This window comes from Rhinoderma darwinii, chromosome 11 (assembly GCF_050947455.1).
Source record: "Rhinoderma darwinii isolate aRhiDar2 chromosome 11, aRhiDar2.hap1, whole genome shotgun sequence".
NCBI lineage: Eukaryota > Metazoa > Chordata > Amphibia > Anura > Rhinodermatidae > Rhinoderma > Rhinoderma darwinii.
Window position 1 is genome coordinate 30,448,141 of NC_134697.1, and position 21,039 is coordinate 30,469,179.

Consider the following 21,039-nt stretch of genomic DNA (forward strand, 5'->3'; position numbering starts at 1 on the left):
TCCCTGGGTCTTGTAGAGCACATAGCTGTTGTAAGTGGCCATCTGGATAAGGTAGATCGCTACCTTTTTATACCAGGCCCTAGTTTTGCGCTTGACCAGGTACGGTTGTAGGACCTGGTCAGATAGATCGACTCCCCCCATGAACTTGTTATAGTCCACCACGCAGACCGGTTTCCTCTTATCAGAGGTAGCGCCCCTCTCTCCTACTGCCACTGTGGTGTCCTCGTGCACGGTGGAGAGCATGTACACGTCCTTTTTGTCACTCCATTTTATTGCGAGCAACTGGTCACTGGTGAATGAGAGTGACGCACCCCTTACTAGTCGCCTGGACACCAGCTGTTGAGGGAAGCCGACTCTATTTTTTCGTACCGTCCCACAGGCCCCTGTATTCGCAGCATGGAGGGACTTATACAGGGGGACACTGGTGTAGTAATTGTCGGTGTACACATGGTACCCTTTCTGTAGGAATGGCACCATGAGTTCCCAGACAATTTTCCCACTAATGCCAATATCCTCTGGGCATCCTGGGGGATTAAGGTGGCGGTCCCTGACCTCATATATAAAAAAGGCACAGGTGTAGCCCGTTGTGTTCTCGCACACCTTATAGAGTTTCACTCCGTATCGGGCTCTTTTGGAGGGGATATATTGGCGAAACGATAGACGGCCCTTGAAGGCCATAAGGGACTCGTCTACCGCTATTTTTTGGCCTGGGGTGTACAAATTTAGAAAAGACTCAGATAGGAGGGAGATGAGGGGTCTCAACTTGTTGAGGCGATCATGGCCTGGGTCACTTCTTGGGGGGATTTGGGAGTTGTCCGAGAAGTGCATGAAGCGCATTAGCGTCTCATAGCGCGTTCGGGTCATGACAGCAGAAAATACAGGGGTGCTATGGATAGCGTTAGTAGCCCAGTAAGAGCGGATAGAAGGTTTTTTTTACTATCCCCATATTTAGGGTAATTCCCCAAAAATTTTTCATTTCACAGACGGTTGTGGGGATCCATCCTCTGGAATAGTAAGAACTGGGATTTTGGTTGACAAATTGCCTGGCGTATAAATTCGTCTGCTGGACGATTAGTTCCAGGACCTGATCGCCTATAAACAAATTAAAAAAATTATAGGGGGTAAAATTTGTGACATCAGAGTTGATGCCTGGAGTCGCTGTAAATGGCGGAATTTGGGGGGAGAAAGAGACTGCAGGATCCCACATTGCGGGAGGGACTGCAGTACTAGGCCCGGCTCCTGACGCTTCACCGGTGACCGCTGCGTCCACCACCATAGGGCTGGGGGGTCCAGTGGCAGAAGCAGAACTTGTGTCGCTTTCTGAGCCAAGTTCTGCTTCTGACGCAGTGTCTGTATCACTGCCGGAACCGCTAGAGCATAGCATGGCGTATGCCTGCTCTGCAGAGAACATTCTGCGGCTTCTGCGGTTCATTATTTTCTAACACTAAACTAACAAGTAAATTATTTTTTTTTTGTATTTTTAATTTTTTGGGGATTTTTTTTTATTTTTTTATATAATATAGACACAACACTAACGTAAAAAAAATACGGTAAACCGCAGTTAATTACAGCAACTAAAACTAATTCAGCGAAGAAAAAAAAGAATTACGGGTAATCTGGCGTGATTACGGACAATATCGGAACACTGGCGAGTACGAATGTGGTGTATTTCACAGTATAATACAGCACAAGATTTCTATAGTATTTCTCTCTCTCCTCTCACAGATCAACTACAGTGAGAGGAGGGAGGGAAAGAGCACAAATCTTGTGCTGTATTGTGTAAATATGGGACTATGGTCACTGTGATAGGTATATCACAGTGACCATCTGATCAGGGACCAATTATCAGGGTCCCTGATCAGTTTCTATTTACAGGCAGAATAGCTGCCTTAGACTCACTGCGCATGCGTGCGCCATTTTCTTTTTTTTTTCCTGGCAGTTAGGCACAGGGGGACGACGGGGGACACGATCGGAGGCAGCAGGGGGCCTAAGAAGCAGTTTTTTTTATCTCCTCTCACCAAACATACATGGTGAGAGGAGATAAAATCATAATTTGCTGAGGCACATTTATTGTAACGGCGGTCGCCGGTATTCGTTGAAAACAGCGGTCCCCAGTCACTGCTCCAAGCCCTCAGCAACCTCCGGCAGCTGAGAGCAGGGAGCTAAACCTCCCCCCGGCGGCGCTATTTTATTCCGATGCCGCGACGTAAAAAGTCTATGGCATCGGAATAAAGCCCGTTAGTGACCGACGTAGAAACACGATGGGTCGGTCACTAACGGGTTAAAAATAAAACCAAGAAAACTATGGTGGAATTGCTGCCCCACTTAAAAGATAAATAAAAAAATACCAAACGGTGAGGTTGAAAAAAAAAAAATGCAACTCGTCCAGCAAAAAAACGGAAAAATAAAAACTTATGGCTCTTGGAATTTGACACTGAAAAAAAAGCTCGAAAAATTGCTGTGGCCAAAACAGGCCACGTCCTTAAGGGGTTAATGTCTCCTCAAAGACACTGGTGACATATATACTAGCGAAATGTCAGCAATGTCCGACCATCGTGACCCCCACTAGGAAAGCGTTGTGCCACTTCGTCTAATGTTGGATCGATTAAGGAGAAAAAAAAACAATGGGAGACCGTGTGGGAGATATAATAAAACCACTGCAAAGGAAAAGTGGAGTAGTTGCCTATGGCAACTAATTCAGTTGCTGTTTTTATTTTCCAAAAGGCATCTGAAAAATGAAGCAAAATCTGATTGGTTGCCATTGGCAACTACTCCAATTTTTCTTTGCACCCGTTTTGATTTATCCATTCCATTTAGTGACGCATGGCTCGTCAGACCATCGCATGTTGGACACTGGTGAGTGGTGACATTTTGCTCAGATATGTCACCAATGTCCCCCACAAAGCCAAAGTCCTTTGAAAAGGTGACGGCAATAATGTAGGCTACAGCTTTAATTATTCTGAAATATGCTGGAGGGAAGAGATGACGACAGTCACGTGGTTTAGGACAATATGGGTATATTGTCCCCAGGTGACCCGCAGGGCTGTCTCCTTCACAGCACAGCTGGCCTGCCCCCTCAGCCACGCCCCACTGTGCTACGCATTCCCCTCCAGGGGCGTTATCAAAACCAAACCTTGTCCCGCCCACTACATCACATCGGCCGTCTGGGGGAGTCAGCTAAGTCTTGCTACGCCCCGCCCATCAACCGCCAGCCCCGCCTATCACCAACCCTACCCATCTCCGACGTAGCTATATGTATTTTAACTCAATTACTATACGGAAAGCTACGAGACTCAAAATTCTTTCGAGGTGCGGCTGCGCGATTTACAGTTTCCAAATCCTAAAATAAGAGCACAGCCGTGATTGGGCGGAAACGGAAGCCACAGCTGTAAGATCATCTACTATTGGTTGAGCTCCCCCCAGCGGCATGTGTCCGAGCTAGGGCTTTGTATACACTCCATTAGCGCTCGGCCCTTTAACAATGGATGGGGAGATCCTAGCCGATTGTTAATGGACGGGGCCGGGCAGCAGCGAGAAGCTGAACGGGGAGCCTCGGTTACAAGGGACGAGAGATGCGCCTGGAGTGTGAGAAGAGTTGAGGAGCGGATCAGGGATTGAGGTCGGTGGATAGGGGAGGGGGGGGGGGGGGATGTTAAGGGACTTTATGGGCAACTTGCACTGGGAGTCTGAGGGGGGTGATGGCGCTTTGTTGGCTGCAGTGTCCTCTGCTAGGAATGTCCATAGACCTCTATAGGGCAGCAGCCTGGTCGTGATCTGTATAGTAATTGCATGGAGCGTGGATCTCCCAGGACTCGCACGAACATATTACTGAGATTTGTTTTTCTTTCTAATTTTTTTATGTATTTCTTCTGTTGAAATGTATTACTGCGTGAAAAAGTAAATGGTTAAATTTCACTAAGATTAGCAGCTAATTACAAATATTACATGAAATTAAACTTAACTTTTTTGCTTCATTGTTACTTTAAAGTGAACTTTTGTGAGTGTTTTTGGCGACTTATATACAGTGCTATTCCTAGGTCGCTCTGAACTTTATAAATAAGAAGTCTATAGTATTGGATTCTTTTTTTAAACACTTACGCTGCTTTAATTATAATATTTGGGTAATAAATGGTATCATTTTTATTTTGTCTATTGTACTGTTATACATACACAACTTTTTCACGCTTTTAAATACTTTTTCTATATTTGTTGTAAAAATTGGCTTATTTTTAGGGTGGTTTTGGTTATTTTTAGGTGTTTTTAATACATCACTGATAAAGCAATGGCAAAGTATCATTAAAAAGTTAATTAGATTTGCAGGTGTGAAGAGCTAGGACTTTTGTTTTTTTTTCAAAAGTGTGAAGGGTTAAACCCCTGTTGGTGGGATTTTAATTAAGCGCAAATAAGGCTGGGAAGCTTCTTTCTGCTCTAGCAGTTCCCACTTTAGGGAGCTCTTTGTATGTAAAGTTGGGTTGAGTTGGCGGCTGAGTTCAGCTACAGGGAAAAAGTATATGGAGAAATAAACTTGTTTTTTGGACGTTTTCTCTTGCAGACCAGGTAATTCTGCCATTTGCTCTCTTGACTTCCCATGAAATGGAGCTTGAAGGGTTGTGGTGGAAGGGTCAGCTCGCTGCAGACATCCATCAGACTCTCCGCTATAAAGTAAGTGCAATATCCTGTGCTCTTCTAATCTGCTCTATTTTTAGTTTGGTTTTTTTTCCATGAAATTCCTGCAATGTATTCTTTATTGTTGACCTTCAGGAAAAAAAAGGATAATCTAAAAAAAAAAATAAAAAAAATTATTATATATATAAATCTTATTTTTCATTGTTTATATATAAACTTTTAGTTATGCAAAATCAAAAATTACGGTTTAGAGTGTGGGTGGCATAATAAAATATGACTAGAATACACATGCGACGTTAGGCTACATTCACACGAGCGTACGTATCGGATTCACATGTGGGAATCTGGTCCGTGCGTGCTGCGTTATGCATCAGTGTGCTTTGCGAGGGGCATGCGTTATTCACGCACTTGCAAAGCACTTTTTTTAAATTATTTTCAATTGAATTGATGCGCAAATCACGCACCGCACAAGGATGTGCATCCGCGTGCGGTGCGTGGTTTTCACGCACCCATTGACTTCAATAGGCGCGTGAAAACGTACCAATATAGGACATGCAGTGAGTTTCACACAGCGGACTCTCGCTGCGTGAAAAGTCCTTCATGTGTGAACGACCCCATTGAAATCAATGGGTCCGTGTACTGTGCGTTGTTTCCATGCCCACCACACGGACGTTATTCACGTTCGTGTGAATGGGCCCTTAAACTGTAGAAATTTAGTTTTTTTGTTTGCCCAGATATTACATTAAAGTCTCTCTAGTAAAATATCAAAAGCGCTACACAACTATGTGTGTTTTTGTTTTTTTCTTTTCATAAGCAGCATTCCCTGGGTATAGTGTTTTTTTTTTTTCCCCATAGACTTCTCTATAGGTCTTGAAAAGCACCAGAAAATAAGTCAAAATGACACTAAATGGAAAAATGTCTTAAAAATGCATGTTTGTTTATTTTTTGATGCGGTTTAAATTGCTGGAAAGATTGTCTGCAAAGGGGGACTAATACCCTGCAAATATTCTGCTAATGATTTACAGTTAAAAAAAAAAGCAATTATTGTAAAAACAATAAATTGAAGAAATGTATTAAAATGTTAAAAAATTCTATATATAAATTTAATATAAAAAAAAAATGTTCCTGAAGGGGAGATCCTTGGTGTTTTATTGTCTTGAGTTGGGGCCAGCTGGCTACTTCCCGATGCTTCAGTTCACACTCCCGTGTTAAGTAGCAGGGAGCCTTCACTTCCCTTTAGGGCATGTGTGTTTGAAAATAGTTTGTGCGCCGGCTCTTGGGTGCTGCCACAAGTAGATTTCCACGGTTTACATCTCTTTTGTTATTCGGCAGCATGCTGGGGACGTCCCTCAAAACCGCAAACTGGCCAGCAATTGCAAAAGCTTCTTTTGTTGCCACAAGTGTCCAGCTTCAAGGTGGCGGAGGCTTTACACCCCTGATCTTTTGTTCTTCTCTTCAGAGTTTTGAATATATGGAACCTTGACTCGATACTGTCGTTGACTAATTAATTGTAACTTTTTTATATATATATATTTATATATTATTTATTTGGGCTCTACCCTTGATTTCTTCCGACATTCAGCTGAGTGGATTAGGTTGCTATGGTTACCCACATTAATTAATCTGATGAATTATTCTTCGACACAGCTCAGTCACGTCTGAAATCTGCACAACTCAATTAGTCTTTAGGCACTTAAAAAAAAAACAGAAAATAGGGTTTTTGTGTGAAGTTTTACCTACAAATCTGTGTGTTTTCATGTTTTCCTGTGCAGACCATTCCTGAAAGGAATTCAGCTAAGCCTAAATATAAATGCGTCATCTTGAATTCACACAGGTTATGAACCTGGTCTAACCATGGCAAATAGTGTGTTCAGCTGGACAGGGCCCATGAAGTTGAGTAACGATATATTGGGTCTGCCCATTAATAATGTTTATTTTACTTGTGTTAGAAGTGACCATTTAAGAGTAGATGTGTCACTAAGTCAAGAGGCTGTCTCACTACGATAACCACCCTAATAGGGCATATAAACATGGAGGTATGTCCCTATGTACCAGCACGCTCGGGCAAACTCGTCGCGTCTATTCATTAGATGGACGGCTGTCTATTTGGATAGCTGGCATGTAATGCTGACCGTTGCTTCCCCTGACGGTAACCGTTGATTGCCAGGGGGTTAAGAAGCTGAATCCATGGCGATCAGCTAAACACTGCGTAGGATTCTTTTTATTGGTACTACACAAAATATCACCAATACTGTGCCGTAAAAATTTTAAGGTGATCGTGGGCTTGTAGTGTTCCTAAGATTGTACGGGAAACTGTGCTCTTGATTTTTGTTTTTTTCCTTTTAGGTTTTCAGCCTTTCGAAGTTTTTGTTTTTTTGGTGCTGATATTGATGCGGAAACCGTGTCGGATTCCGTGGCAAAAAAAACACCCAAATCATCCCCCATTGATTTCAATGGGAGGCAGTTTTTTTCTTTTTGTTTGTTTTTTTTTCCCCCACAGACAGCTTTTGGCTGCTCGTGTGAGAAATTAAAGTGGTATGTACCACCTTGTGCTTGTGTTTTTCGCTGCATTTATTTTTTATTTTTCCTGCAGTCCTTGCATTGGATTCCATGGTCGCAGTCAAAAAACACAGCGAAAAACGCAGAAAAAAAAGTATCAATACAACGCTTGAAATTCCAGAATGGATTTTGAGGCAGAATTTTTCTGCCTACAAAAAAACTCTGTGTGAGCTACTGTTTATAAGGCCACTTTCACACGACCGTATTTAGGTTAGTATTTTTAAGCCAAAACCGGGAGAGGGTCCAAGAAAACAGACGAGGTACGAGTCTTTCGATCAGACTTTTCTGTTTCGTTTTTACTCCTGGCTTTCTCACAAAAACAGTGCGCCTACGTGTGGTGTACTTGCATATTTTCACAGCGTAAACTTACATTGCGGAAAACTTTACAATGTATGCCTATGGGAAAAATATTCTGCAATGCTAGAACTAGACACATCTGTCTGCGTTACTGAATATTTTTCCTATAGGCATACAATGTAATCTCCGCAGCGTATTTTTACACTTCAGAAATACGATGCAAGTACCCCACTTGTGAGCGCACCCAAATACTGAAGCAAAATACCTCCGTGTGAATGGGGCCTGAATGGCAAGAAAATAATTGACTCACCACTAAAGTCAATAATATCATTCCATGACTGGTCTGGCTAAGGGCCCTTTTACACAGGCAGATCCATGTCCAGTTCCGAGTGCCGCTCGTCTGCTTAGTTTACAAGGCGCAATGATTGTTGGTTTATGGGGGCTAAAGATAGTCCATACGATTGTTTGACAACCCCCCCCCCCCCCTTCATTTGCATATTGTCAGCAGCGCGTTGCCCGTTTAGACAGGGAGATGTGCTGCCGACAAATGATTATTTTTATGGCAGCATAAAATTTCCAATCTGCTGACTAACGAGCATTTCCGCGTTCGTTGGCCGATTTTACTGTCATGTCCACATGAGCCGATTGGATTTTTTTCCCCACTTCATCTCCCATTGACATCCAATATTCAAAAATACTGGCATCCGCACAGAAACCTGACGGACCCTATTAGGATTAACTGCAGAAAATCCACAGCGTATTACATCAGCTGCAGAGTGGGTGAGATTTCAACAAATCTCGTCCCCAAACTGCAGAAAAATGGCACCGAAAAAACGCACCTAAATTGACCTGCGGTTTCTTCAACCGCAGCATGTAAATTAATGCTCGAATTGCAGCTCTTCTGTTGCGGGTTTTCCCATTTGGATTCAATAGGGTGCTTAAACCCGCAACAAAGTGGTGTGTGTTGGGATATTTGTGGCGGAATCTGATTCTGCCGCAAAAATCGCAAGTAAAAATAAATAAATTGTTATACTTACTCAGAGTTCCCTGCTTCTTCTCCAGTCCGGCCTCCCTGGATGACATTTCAGACTGCTGAGCGGACGTCGGAGGAGGGGGTGGGTTAGTATGTGCGATAATTTACGCCCAAAAAACGCACCACAGCGTCGTGTGGGTTTTCGGACGGCATTCCCTTTGGTGTTCAGGGCGGATATGCTGCGCAGCTTGACTCCTTGTATCCGCCCTCAATACGCCGTGTGTGTGTAAAGTCAATGGATCCAGTATAGTAGCCAGGCTCTCTGCGCACAATCGGCATGGCTTCTGTTTATACCTGAGCCAGCACAGAGCACCAGTAAATAAAGGCCCTTCAGTTTTTAGCCACTTTTCAGCTATATATATTTCCATTAAAGCTTTGTGACCATCAATATGGCTGCCATTACAGATCCCACAAGGGCTGTCACCTTTTTCCTAGAGTGTATGAGAAGTAATTCAATACAGGAGCTCATTTAAAGAGGCTCTGTCACCAGATTTTGCAACCCCTATCTGCTATTGCAGCAGATCGGCGCTGCAATGTAGATTACAGTAATGTTTTTATTTTTAAAAAACGAGCATTTTTTGCCAAGTTATGACCATTTTTGTAGTTATGCAAATGAGGCTTGCAAAAGTCCAAGTGGGCGTGTTTAAAAGTAAAAGTCCAACTGGGCGTGTATTATGTGCGTACATCGGGGCGTTTTTTTTTTTTCTTATTCAAATTTTTATTGAGTTTCAGAACACAAAATTTACAAAACATAGTGGAGGGAAGGCCTCCACACCTAAATAAAAACAAACAAGGTCAGTGGACCAAAGCAAAAACAAACAAAACACCAAAAGGAAAATCAATAATGTGCAACACATCTCAACATGAAAAAGAGTGGTCGGTATACAACAGTAGCATGAGTAATCCTAGAGGCATAACAACAGAATGTACAGCGAGACCACTTAATTCAAACAGAGAAGAAGAGGCACATTACCCTAGACAGGGGAAGAGAAAGTATAGAAAAAGGCCCCAAGAGAGGGAGGGATAGGAGGGAGGGGAGAGGACAAGGGGATCCTGGACTCCAGTTCTGGCGTATTATGAATGAAAATCAGCAGCGCGCAAAAGCCATAGTACATTTCACAGGGGCATAGGCCGACTCAGGTTACCGCCGTGAGGTAGGAAGGAGAAGAAAGAAACACTATCCAAGGAGACCATGTAGACGTGTATTTTACCACAGATGCCGGGGAGTGAGCCACCAAGTGTTCCATTCGCTGTATCAAGGCAACCTCCCGAAACCACTCATCTAATGTTGGGGGTATTGCCGTTTTCCACCTGCGCGGGATTACTGACTTTGCTGCCTGAAGGAGATGTCTAACTAGTGAGCTTTTATAAACTTGTATTGGCATCGGGAACATGAATAAAAGAGCTGCTTCCGGAGAGTTGGGGACATAGACTCCAGTAACCTCATCGGGGCGTTTTTAATACTTTTACTAGCTGGGCATTCTGATGAGAAGTATCATCCACTTCTCTTCAGAACGCCCAGCTTCTGCCAGATCACGCTGTGACGTCACTCACAGGTCCTGCATCGTGTCGGACACATCGGCACCAGAGGCTACAGTTGATTCTGCAGCAGCATCGGCGTTAGCAGGTAAGTTGATGTAGCTACTTACCTACAAACGCTGATGCTGCTGCAGAATCAACTGAAGCCTCTGGTGCCGATGTGTCCTCGCTCGTCTGACACGATGCAGGACCTGTGAGTGACGTCACAGCGTGATCTGCCAGAAGCTGGGCGTTCTGAAGAGAAGTGGATGATACTTCTCATCAGAGCGCCCAGCTAGTAAAAGTATTAAAAACGCCCCGATGTACGCACATAATACACGCCCAGTTGGACTTTTACTTTTAAACACACCCACTTGGACTTTTACTTTTAAACACACCCACTTGGGCTTTTACTTTTAAACACACTCACTATGACTTTTGCAAGCCTCATTTGCATAACTACAAAAATGGTCATAACTTGGCCAAAAATGCTCGTTTTTTTTAAAATAAAAACGTTACTGTAATCTACATTGCAGCGCCTATCTGCTGCAATAGCAGATAGGGGTGGCAAAATCTGGTGAGAGAGCCTCTTTAAAGTATCTACTAGCTAAAAATATATAAAAGACGTATCAATGGATAAATAAAACCTAACTCTATGGATTACAGTTTAAAGAGCTTCTACGGAGCTCAGACATTGAGTCTGTCCTTGGGATATATCCAAAGCAGAAAATTACCACAGCACAGGACCACAAGTGGGTGCACGCCTCAATAGGACCGGATCCGCGGTCCCCAATATCAGATAGACAAAATAGACGAGGAGACAGCACTTCCAAAATATGTCAGCTTTTTAATCACCCGTGCAACGTTTCAGTCCAGCAGGACTTTTCTCAAGCAATGCTTGAGAAAAGTCCTGCTGGACTGAAACGTCGCACGGGTGATTAAAAAGCTGACATATTTTGGAAGTGCTGTCTCCTCGTCTATTTTGTCCTTGGGATAGGCCATTAATGTTTCATTGGTTTGAGTCCAACCTTTGGGGTGAAGGGGCTGTGACACTGGCACGGCAGCTTATTCGTATGGGCAGTTGTGCCTGTTACTGCAGCTTCCTCCTATTCAATTGAATGAAAGTAGCTGCAGTACCAGTCACTGCCGCCTCAAGGGACGATTTGCTGTCTCCTTATTGTTCTGATCTTGACGGTAATGCCACCAATCAACAAATGTTGACGGGCCATGTTTTTAAGTAGTGGAGAACCAGTCACCAGCATTTCGCCTATTGGACTCTACTCACCCCTCGCTGGCCACTGCTGTCAAAAGTTTATTGCCCTCTCCTAAACTCCGACCGTAAATAAGTCAGCAAACGTTTTGCGCCTTTTATAGTAATAATCCATCAGTCTCATTCGTTCCTCTAATGTCCGCCCACCCTGAATGCCAAAATCTCGTGAGAACGAGTAAGCGCCGGTCATGTACGGTCTGATACCCCCTGCTCCGTTCGGGCCTCAAATCTAGTCCCTGTGCGTGCGCCGCTATGGTGTCCCGTTGTGCTCACGCACCAGAACAGGACATTGTTGCGCAAGCATGGAATTTTGTGTGCTGGAGGGAGGTGCGGAGCGGTCAGTCAAAAGTAAGGAGGCGGGAACTTTGAAATGCTTGAATGAATATGACTTTTATTTTTTATTTTTTCAACGCTAAAAAATTTAATACTAAAGCTACAGAACCTACTTGGAAGATAATTATAGGTTACATAGAAATTATATTTCACCCAATTCCACTAGGTATTGCTGGCTTAATAGGTAAAATGGGGGTGACGGTTCCCTTTAAGTGTTTAAGACCACTTTAAAATGTAGCATGTGGAGATAAAACCTGTATGAAGACTGTGCCTTTCTACAGAGCGTGTAACTGGGGTATAATATCCTGTGCGTTTCTCTACAGGCTTAAATTACCATTCTGCTATCTTTTTTTAATTTATTTAGGAATTAAAGCTTCCGTCCTACAAAGGCCAGTCTCCCCAGCTGAACTTAAGACGCTACTTTGCAGACTTGATCGCTATTGTCAGTAATCGATTTAAGCTGTGTCCTACTGCCCGTCATCTCGCTGTCTACCTGCTGGATCTCTTCATGGACCGATATGATATCTCAATCCAACAGCTACATATCGTGGCACTCTCCTGTTTGCTATTAGGAAGTAAGACCATCTAGTATTTCTACATATTCTTATGTATGTAATATTTTTCATACTTCTTCGTCCTCCATTGATGCATGCAGGGTCAGCAGTGAATTATTGGAAACGTCCATGTGAATTCAGCTCCGTTCCAAACAAATGGCTGGTTGTACATGAAGGGTTAAGATGATATTGCTGCTTTCTGGCTGCATGCCAGAAAAGTAAATTTGGCTCTTTATTGAATGGGTCCTATGCAGGTACATCCTCACACCAATCCCATTGGCTGTTTGACCTCCAAATTGACACCATATCTACCATAGACTATAATGGAGAATGACTGCGCAGACCGCTAGATTAGGAATATATGTGGGAAATACATAAGTAACAATTCGATAATGGTATTAGAAACTCTTCCTTTACCTGCTGAAGGTTTTGGTAATAATTCCCCTGTGGTTGCCTTTTAGAGGGATAGTCCAATCTTGGACATTTATGGCATATACACAATCCCCCCCCCCCCCCCCCCCCCCCACCACCTTTTGTAGTGATTTTGATCTTCACCTTCTTTGTATTTTTTCCATTGTCTTCTGTTATGAACAGTTGCAAATAATCCTAAATGTCGGGCACCAAGGGACTTTTTTTATTTAGATGACTTGGCATCCTCCAGTGTAACAGTGGGGTTGCTGTTAGCATTGAATGGAGTCGTTTCTTGTAGAGGAGGATTTGTGTAATGCCTGTAAATGGTATTCATGTCGCTGCTGGATAATGTGTGCTATGTATAAAATGAGTGCATTGTAATACCCGCTGATCTGTATAAATGATGGAGGCAGCGCTTGGCTCAGGAATCCGCCTTCATTGCTTCCCATTATTAGTTTGATTTTAAAGGTCACTAACTATTTATTCATTCATTCTACTCTCCCATCAGCCCTATCAGTATAGCAATATATGAAGGAATGTATGAATGTAACCATGCTGCGCAGTATGCTGATCTTTCTGTGCAGAATGTTCCCCATATATACTAGAATAGGGACCTTTAGGCAATGTTCACATCATGGTTTTTTTTTGCCTTCGTCTGCCAAATATGTCGATGCTAGTGTACTACAGCATGCCCCACACATCGCCATCCAGGTGTCCACTGCCATGATGGTAGACCCCCACACTGTTCTCACTAGCCGGTATCCCTGGCTGCTATGTGGGCCCAGGGAAGCTACTGGAGCAGCCCCGTATCCCCATTTGCTGACTCGACCGGAACACTTTAGCAGCCGCAGTCCCTGGCTGCTATATCGGCCCACGGAAGCTACATCAGTGGGGCTTCGCTTGGGTAGCTCTAGTGACGTGAATATACTTGGACTCGTACTTGCGGACTCCGTGTGCCACAAGTAGTAGTTCTAACTACTTTAACATTAAAGAGGCTCTGTCACCACATTCTAAGTGCCCTATCCCCTACATAAGGAAATGGGCGCTGTAATGTAGGTGACAGCAGTGCTTTTTATTTCGAAAAACGATCTATTTTTACCACGTTAGGAGCGATTTTAGTTTCTTAATGCCCAAGTGGGCGTGTTTTACATTAGACCAAGTGGGCGTTGTACAGGGAAGTGTATGACGTTGCCCAATCGGAGTCATGCACTTCTCCCCATTCATTTAGTCAGCACATAGTGACTGCGTTATTCACTATGTGCTGTCTTATACATACTAACATATTAACGTTACTGAAGTGTTTAGACATTGAGTAGACATTCCTTCCAGCCAGGACGGGATGTCTATTCACAATCCCTGCGCTTCGTTAACGTTTGGTACTTACAGCAGAGCAAAGTGTAATCCCCCTGTAACCTGTTATTTACAGCGAGATCTCGCGAGATTACGCTTTCTCTGCTGTAAGTACCAAACAAACGTTAACGAAGTGCAGGGATTGTGAATAGACATCCAGCCCCGTCCTGGCTGGAAGGAATGTCTATTCACTGTCTAAACATTTCAGTAACGTTAATATGTCAGTATAAGACAGAACATGGTGAACAACGCAGTGTCACTATGCGCGGTATAAATGAATGGAGAGAAGTACATGACGCTGATTCTGTACAACACCCACTTGGTCTAAAGTAAAACACGCCCACTTGGGCATTAAGAAACTAGCATAAAGCTAAAATCGCTCCTATAGTTGTAAAAATAGATCGTTTTTCTTAATAAAAAGCACTGCTGTCACCTACATTACAGCGCCAATCTCCTTATGTAGCAGATAGGCCACTTATAATGTGGTGACAGAGCCTCTTTTAACTAATAAGTGACCGCACGCTGAAATCGGACTGGCCAGTATAAATATCTTACCGATCCACTTAAATATTTTGTTCAGGAAGGGCATATACAATAGACCCTCCTTGGTTGTGGCACTAGGACTCCTGACTGACCTCCAAAGGCCAGACCAAAAAGGCCAACTGCTTTGGTGAGGGGATAAATTACGGGTGGGGATAGAAGTAAGCCCAAACATTGCCCGACTGAAATAAGCTGCACCAGTGGTGTGCTCTCGTTCATCAGTATTAACATGGACCTTGAGTTGAGCTGTAATGTGTATGTTCCTTCTAAAATGTATGTCCTATTATTATAGTCGTATTGAGTTGTAATACGGATTATTTTTTCGTGATGGGGCCTAAATATTCGGGTGTAAACAAATTCTGCAATGTTTCTAATAACCCTAACCTCAGATACTGTCATGTATCGGAGTAAGCCCATGATCTGGCTTCATGCTTCCTCTTTTGGTGTATATGGGAATACTGTGCCGAACTATATATCCTATTCTATAAAAGACTGGCATTAATAGTAAGATGGTTTGATGCATGTTTCATGTTGTACGGGTTTATTTATTTTTTTTCAGGTAAATTTGAAGATAAGGAAGATCGAGTGCCAAAGCTAGACCAGCTGAATAGTCTCGGATGTATGACCAACATGAACCTGGTGCTAACTAAACAAAATCTGCTCCACATGGAGCTTCTGCTGCTGGAAACATTTGGGTGGAACTTGTGCCTCCCAACTCCTGCCCATTTTATAGATTACTACTTGTCCATTGCTGTCCACGACACTGACCTCCATGATGGCTGGCCCATGATCTGCTTAGAGAAGACCAAAATTTACATGGCCAAATATGCAGACTATTTCTTAGAAGTATCTCTGCAAGGTAGGGCCTCCTTTTTTTTTTTTTTTTTAAGTCTGCTAACCCAAGGATAAGATCTTAAAAATGCATGTTAACATTGTTATTTTTGCTTTTGTTTGCAGATCACATGTTTTTAAATTACATTCCTTCACTTGTGGCTGCTGCGTGTGTTGCAGCGTCTCGCATTATCTTACGGCTTACGCCCTCTTGGCCTACAAGGCTTCACCGTCTCACTGTGTACTCCTGGGACATCCTTGTGCCTTGCATTGAGAGATTACTGATGTAAGTACCTTGATTGGGAAGTGAAGCTCTACAATGGAACAGGAGAACATTTCGTGTTCCCTGTGGTTGCCCTGCAAACGGAAGTTTTTTTAGTCTTTAGTCCAGTCGCAGATTATAACCGTAAATTGCAGCCTGTACTCTTCTGATGAGCCTATAGGTATATACTCTATCTAATATACTTTTTTTTTTTTTTTTGTTTTTCTTTAAAGTGCATTTTTATTTTTATCTGCTGTCGTTTTGATAACCGGTGCGGTTTGGGTGTATGTCGGATAGACTGCAAGCAGTTATTCAGTATAGCTATGTATTTTAAACGTGCCACTTCCTTTTATATTACGTATGTTTCTTTCCATTTGAGTTTTCAGGTCTAGGAAGTGTTCTGCTTTTAAAATGACTCAGTTATTAATAGATGAGAGGATGTGTACTGGGTATACTGGTTGTTAAAGGTAGAGTTAAACACCAGTTTGTACCCATGGACACCATTAAAATGGCACCTATGTGGTATATCGCCACACTGCCATCTTTTACATTTAAATGTGATGCGATTTGCTTCACAATCCTTTGACCTCCAGGGAAAGGACGGATGTATTTATTCACTTCAAATACAACCATATGTATATGTTTTAGCACTGCGGTATCTTCACGGTTTTTCCCTGCTCAGCGGCACCCAAGTGAATCGGGCCCACTGCATTTCCCTCACCGCCGAGTGGCTGGGGGCGCCGCTTTGCAGGGAAATTTCAGAAGGGGATGGAGGGCAAAATCACTGCTGCAGCCCCTTCATTCTCAAGATCAGCGGGGTCCGAGAAGTCTGAGCCCTGAAGACCATAAATTAATCAAATATCCTAGGGATACGCCTTTTTATTTTTTATTTTATTGGAAAAGCCCTCTAATGTAAATGTCCACTGTGGCTGCAGACAGACTGACTGCATCAATCAACTCTGTCTCTGTAGAGGATTTGGTGCCCTGTATCAGAAAAACAGCTCTTATGAGAAATTAAGACACTTTTTTTAGCTCTAAATTTTGGACCTATGTAGATAAAAAGAAAAAAAATTGTGTTCTGTGGTAAACGTTCATTTTAAAGCTATAGTACCACACACTGGTGTATGCGGCTGCTATACTATTGTGGTTTAACTTCTAATTTCTGTTCCTTTTAGTGCACATGACAATGACGTAAAAGAAGCCAACAAGCACAAGTCTCATCTGAGCCATGCAGCGACTCCATGTCTATTTCCACAGTCCCCGGCCCCACCACAAGCCCACGTCCAGCAGCACATGCCTCACTTTCTGCATCCCCAACACCAGCTGCAGTTTCATCATCAACCAGCTACTCCACAGCCCGGCTGTCCTCAGATTGTGTCTACAGCCCACACGTCGGCGTTTCCTCTCCAGACCTGCTCCTCTGGCCTGACCTCAAGCGTCCAGCCCCGGGCACACATACAGACTGCTGCCAGTGTCTCTCTAGCCGCTGTACCCCTAGAAGTGAAGCCTTGCTTAGGGGTGTCTTACAACAGAAACTTTCCAGTGAACGGACACTACTCCTGTATCACTCAGTGTTTTGAGAGGTGATGAAGGCCTTTCATAACCTTCCTGCCCTACTCAAGCAATACATACTGTGAAATCTACAGTCCATACTTTTTGTTTTTGGGGTTCTACCCTCTCCCTCAGTGATGTAAGATCAGAGGAAGCGTCTGTTACAAAAGCAAAGATTAATTTCAATGTGAGACTTATTGGCCAAACCACTCAATGGTGCTAAAGTATTGTCTGACTGGCTAGGACACCCAGCACAATCTTCAGGGAATCATACTCACTTTTTTTTTTTGTATTATGTTTTGGTTTTTTTTTCTCCAGAAGACCTCTTTAATGTTACGAAGGAGATGTACAGTATTAATATGTAGAAATGTTGCCTATCCGTGAAGATGCAGCAAACTTGCCTTCACCCATCACCAGCATGGTGCCTGATGCGGACAAACTTGTTTATCGTATGACTTTTGGCATTCTCTACTGGTAAATGTTGAAATATTGCTTTAATAATTCAATTATACCTCAACTTTTTTTCTTAAGGCAATCTTTCACAATAACTCAGGGAAATAATATATATCTATAACTTACGGTTTATGCTGCTGGTGTTTTTATTTAACATAGGATTAGACCTCTACTAGATGGTTTTGCTTCTGTCCAGCAAAAACGTCATTTTTAGGCTGTTCTGCAGCCCTTATGGAATTAGTCTTTGGCTGAATCCCCCTTATGGAAGCAGTGTAGTGTAATTTATATCCAAATATATACGGTGTGATGTTACCACAAACAATGTGAAATTTGGTAGTAAACCCTCTTGTTGCTTTTAGATAAGGATTTGACACAGTAGGTAGCATTAGATATAGTTTGGGTGACGTCTTTACAAGCCAAATGATTAAGACCAGAACTGGTGCCCTTTATAGGATCGGTAAGTTTAAAGGGGTCCCCTCCAAATTTAATTTTAAAACATTTTAAGTAGACATGTCATGAGTCACATCAGTAGAAGCACCCAAGTGACCACATATGAACAGCCACTTCACTGAAAATGGTTCCAGGACGCATTCAGTCTTACCATCAAGTTGCCAGGACCCAACCCATGCGGCTCTAATGACATCTGTCACAAAAATCTATTTGGAAACCCCTTTAATCTTCTTCCTAAATATTATAAGACTTAACCGCCATTGAAAATTAGGCAAAAATATGTCATGTTACAAATAAGGTTTAGGAACAGCAGTTTCAGAGATTACTGCCTTCAGCAATATTTTGAAGTAGATGGAAAACTTTTTGCTTGCGATTTGTCCAAATATTGTAGAATGATGTAATTTCTATTTTATTACGGTTATTTTCTTAGTGTAGTTAGGAAATCCCATTCCGCTTCTTTAATCCTAGATAAGTAGCGTTTACATGGCTGCTTTAAATAAAACTTGGGCCTCATGTAGAAAAATTAGTGGAGACAAATTCAAGGTGTTGTCCATAGCAGTAAACCGGTTCTGAAATTCATTTTTCCAATGCAGGTTCGAAAAGGAACAAAGTGACCTGATTGGTCATTATGGCCAACTGGGACAATTTATTGTCCTGTTTCTATACATGAGGCTCGTTAATTAATCAAGAAGTGCCCAAATACTAAAAAATCCTCATTTTATAGATAGCGTTTCAGCTTGAGGACTTTCTAAGTGTCTTTATTTAACTACCTCATTATTACAAAGCTCTGCTCTAACTTGAATAACGGCTAACTTGTGAACCCGAAATAGTTATTTTTATTTTTTTGTCTATAATTTTGTGTAAAAATTATTTTTTCCTCCAACTTCTATAGAACATACTAGTTAATTACAAACACTGGAGCTGTTCTCTTGGTAATAAAGGGAACAATGTAGAGAAAATAGAAAAAAAATCCAAATGTATGGCGTCTGTACAGAGTCCATTTTGAAAAAAAACATTTTTTTAGAAGGCAGCAAGTTCACTACAATTTTTTTTTTTAATTATTTTTTTACTTTGTTTTTTTATTATTTATTATGTAGCATAATAAGTTTGTTGTGCAAAGACATAATTGTTAAGAAAACAGCCAAAGCTATGTTCACGGAGAGCTGTTCATTGAGAAGGGACTTGACCACATGATACATGTTTGAATGCAGAAGCCAAATTGTTGTGGGTTTTTTTTTGTTGGTGGGATGTGTAAAAATTGTTGGAGTCTTAAACCACAACAAAGAATTCTGGGTGAGTGCTATGCACTTTGGATTTTTTAATAAACCTTTTCTTTGCCTAAAAGTTGGTTTGGTTTCTTTTACATTGTGTTGCTTGTTCATGGTCAATATGTCGCAGTAAATATCTGCATGGAAAAGCATGTGGTCATCTGATTTCCTCACCCGTGTTCCCTGGTGCTGACGTTGTCATCAGTCTTCTGCCATCCGTATCCACACTGAATGACTCAAAGATATTGGTAAATGCCCTTGTGGTTTTGTTTTAGTTTTTTTTTTTGGGGGGGGGGGGGGGTTAAGACCAGGTTCATACTCTTTCGATGCTGTTTTTGGCTTTTTATTTTTTTACCAAAGCCAGGAGTGCATCAAAAATGAAGGAAATGTATAAAATAATGATGCATCTTCTCGCTTTTGTGTCCACTACAGTGTTTGGCTCAGAAAACAGCTGAAAACTGCTTAAAATCTGTGTGATCCTGGCTCTATATTCTTCATTTTGGGCTAAGGTTGGCCAACAGGGGTGTTTTTATTAGTTTTGAATTGGATTTAATAAAGACCTTTTTACACATTGTGTTGATAGTCTATTTAGTTTTCTGTTATGCTGATGGCTTTGCCTATTTTTATTTTTTTAATTATTTATCAGAATTGTCTTCAAGCTGGCCATACATTAGTGACTTTCTGTTGGTGCCTTTTCACCACACAAACTAGTGTTACAAATGCTGATGATGGATTTGTTTGGTTATCGGGTGCAGTCATTGGCAATACTTTGAAAGTCATTCATGCCAAACAGGTGTGCGTTCCATCAGTACAAGCCCGGACCAGGATCAACGCAGAGATCTATTGTCTATTTGTTTTTAACTTTTGGCGTTGTCATTCAGAACCACAATCTGCACAGACGGACCGTGAACGACGAATCATCCCGAGAACGGCCGACTTAAATCGCTAGTCTTTTGTCTGCTTTAGACTAATAGATGTGTTAGGCCTAATCCTTAAAATAGGGCGTGTTGCTACCCTCGATCCCAGGTGCCCCTTGCCCACAGGTGCAATAATGTATACCTCCAAATGCATAAAGTGAGCGGTGCCATCATGTCCTGGCTGCAAGTATCATGCAGGGTCCTCCAGGGCTGAGAAGTCCGTATTCAGTGCAGGGATCTCGGTTGTGTGTATGCCAGCATAAAGCTTTGGTTATTGATTGTAAACTGTATAGGAAATCCTGCCATCTGGAACAACAGAATGACCTGAGTCGTGTGTCCAGAGACTTGGTATCCCAGTTGTGTCCCTGGATGGTTTGCAGCTGACATCACAGCTATGCAATGACCGGAAATCCTATCGGATACAAAGCTGGTGTCGTGAGAAAATGAGTTTTTCATTCAAAAAGTTGTAAGTGGAAAAGAATGTTGCACATGTTTGGATATATGGTTACTCGAATTTGAACATACAGTGTGCGATACTTCATTTTGCAAATGCAATAAGTGAACATCATTGCGATAGCCACATATTTGGACTGGCGAAATGATATAAACACATAGGGTAGGTACACACTTGGCGTATACACTGCAGATTTTACGCAATAGATTTAATTGTGGAAAATCCGCAGCGTAGACAGAGTTCACACGCAGCGTATCTGCCCTGTGCGCTGCAGGGAATTCCAGGTGAAAAAGCGCACCAAACTGTGCTGCAGTTTTTCGATGTAATGTCCGTTGTGGAAAACTGCAGCACTGGTGTTTCAT

General features: G+C 42.3%; 1 protein-coding gene across 1 annotated transcript; it reads left to right on the forward strand.

Annotated features, from left to right (window-relative positions):
• Positions 1-3,361: 3,361 nt before the first annotated feature.
• On the forward strand, positions 3,362-19,382 carry CCNJ (cyclin J). Its single transcript, XM_075843239.1, has 6 exons — positions 3,362-3,619; positions 4,553-4,662; positions 12,001-12,211; positions 15,051-15,350; positions 15,449-15,608; positions 16,760-19,382. The coding sequence occupies exons 2-6, from the start codon at positions 4,594-4,596 to the stop codon at positions 17,169-17,171; spliced, it is 1,152 nt and encodes a 383-aa protein (XP_075699354.1). The 5' UTR covers positions 3,362-3,619; positions 4,553-4,593; the 3' UTR covers positions 17,172-19,382.
• The last annotated feature ends 1,657 nt before the right edge of the window (positions 19,383-21,039 follow it).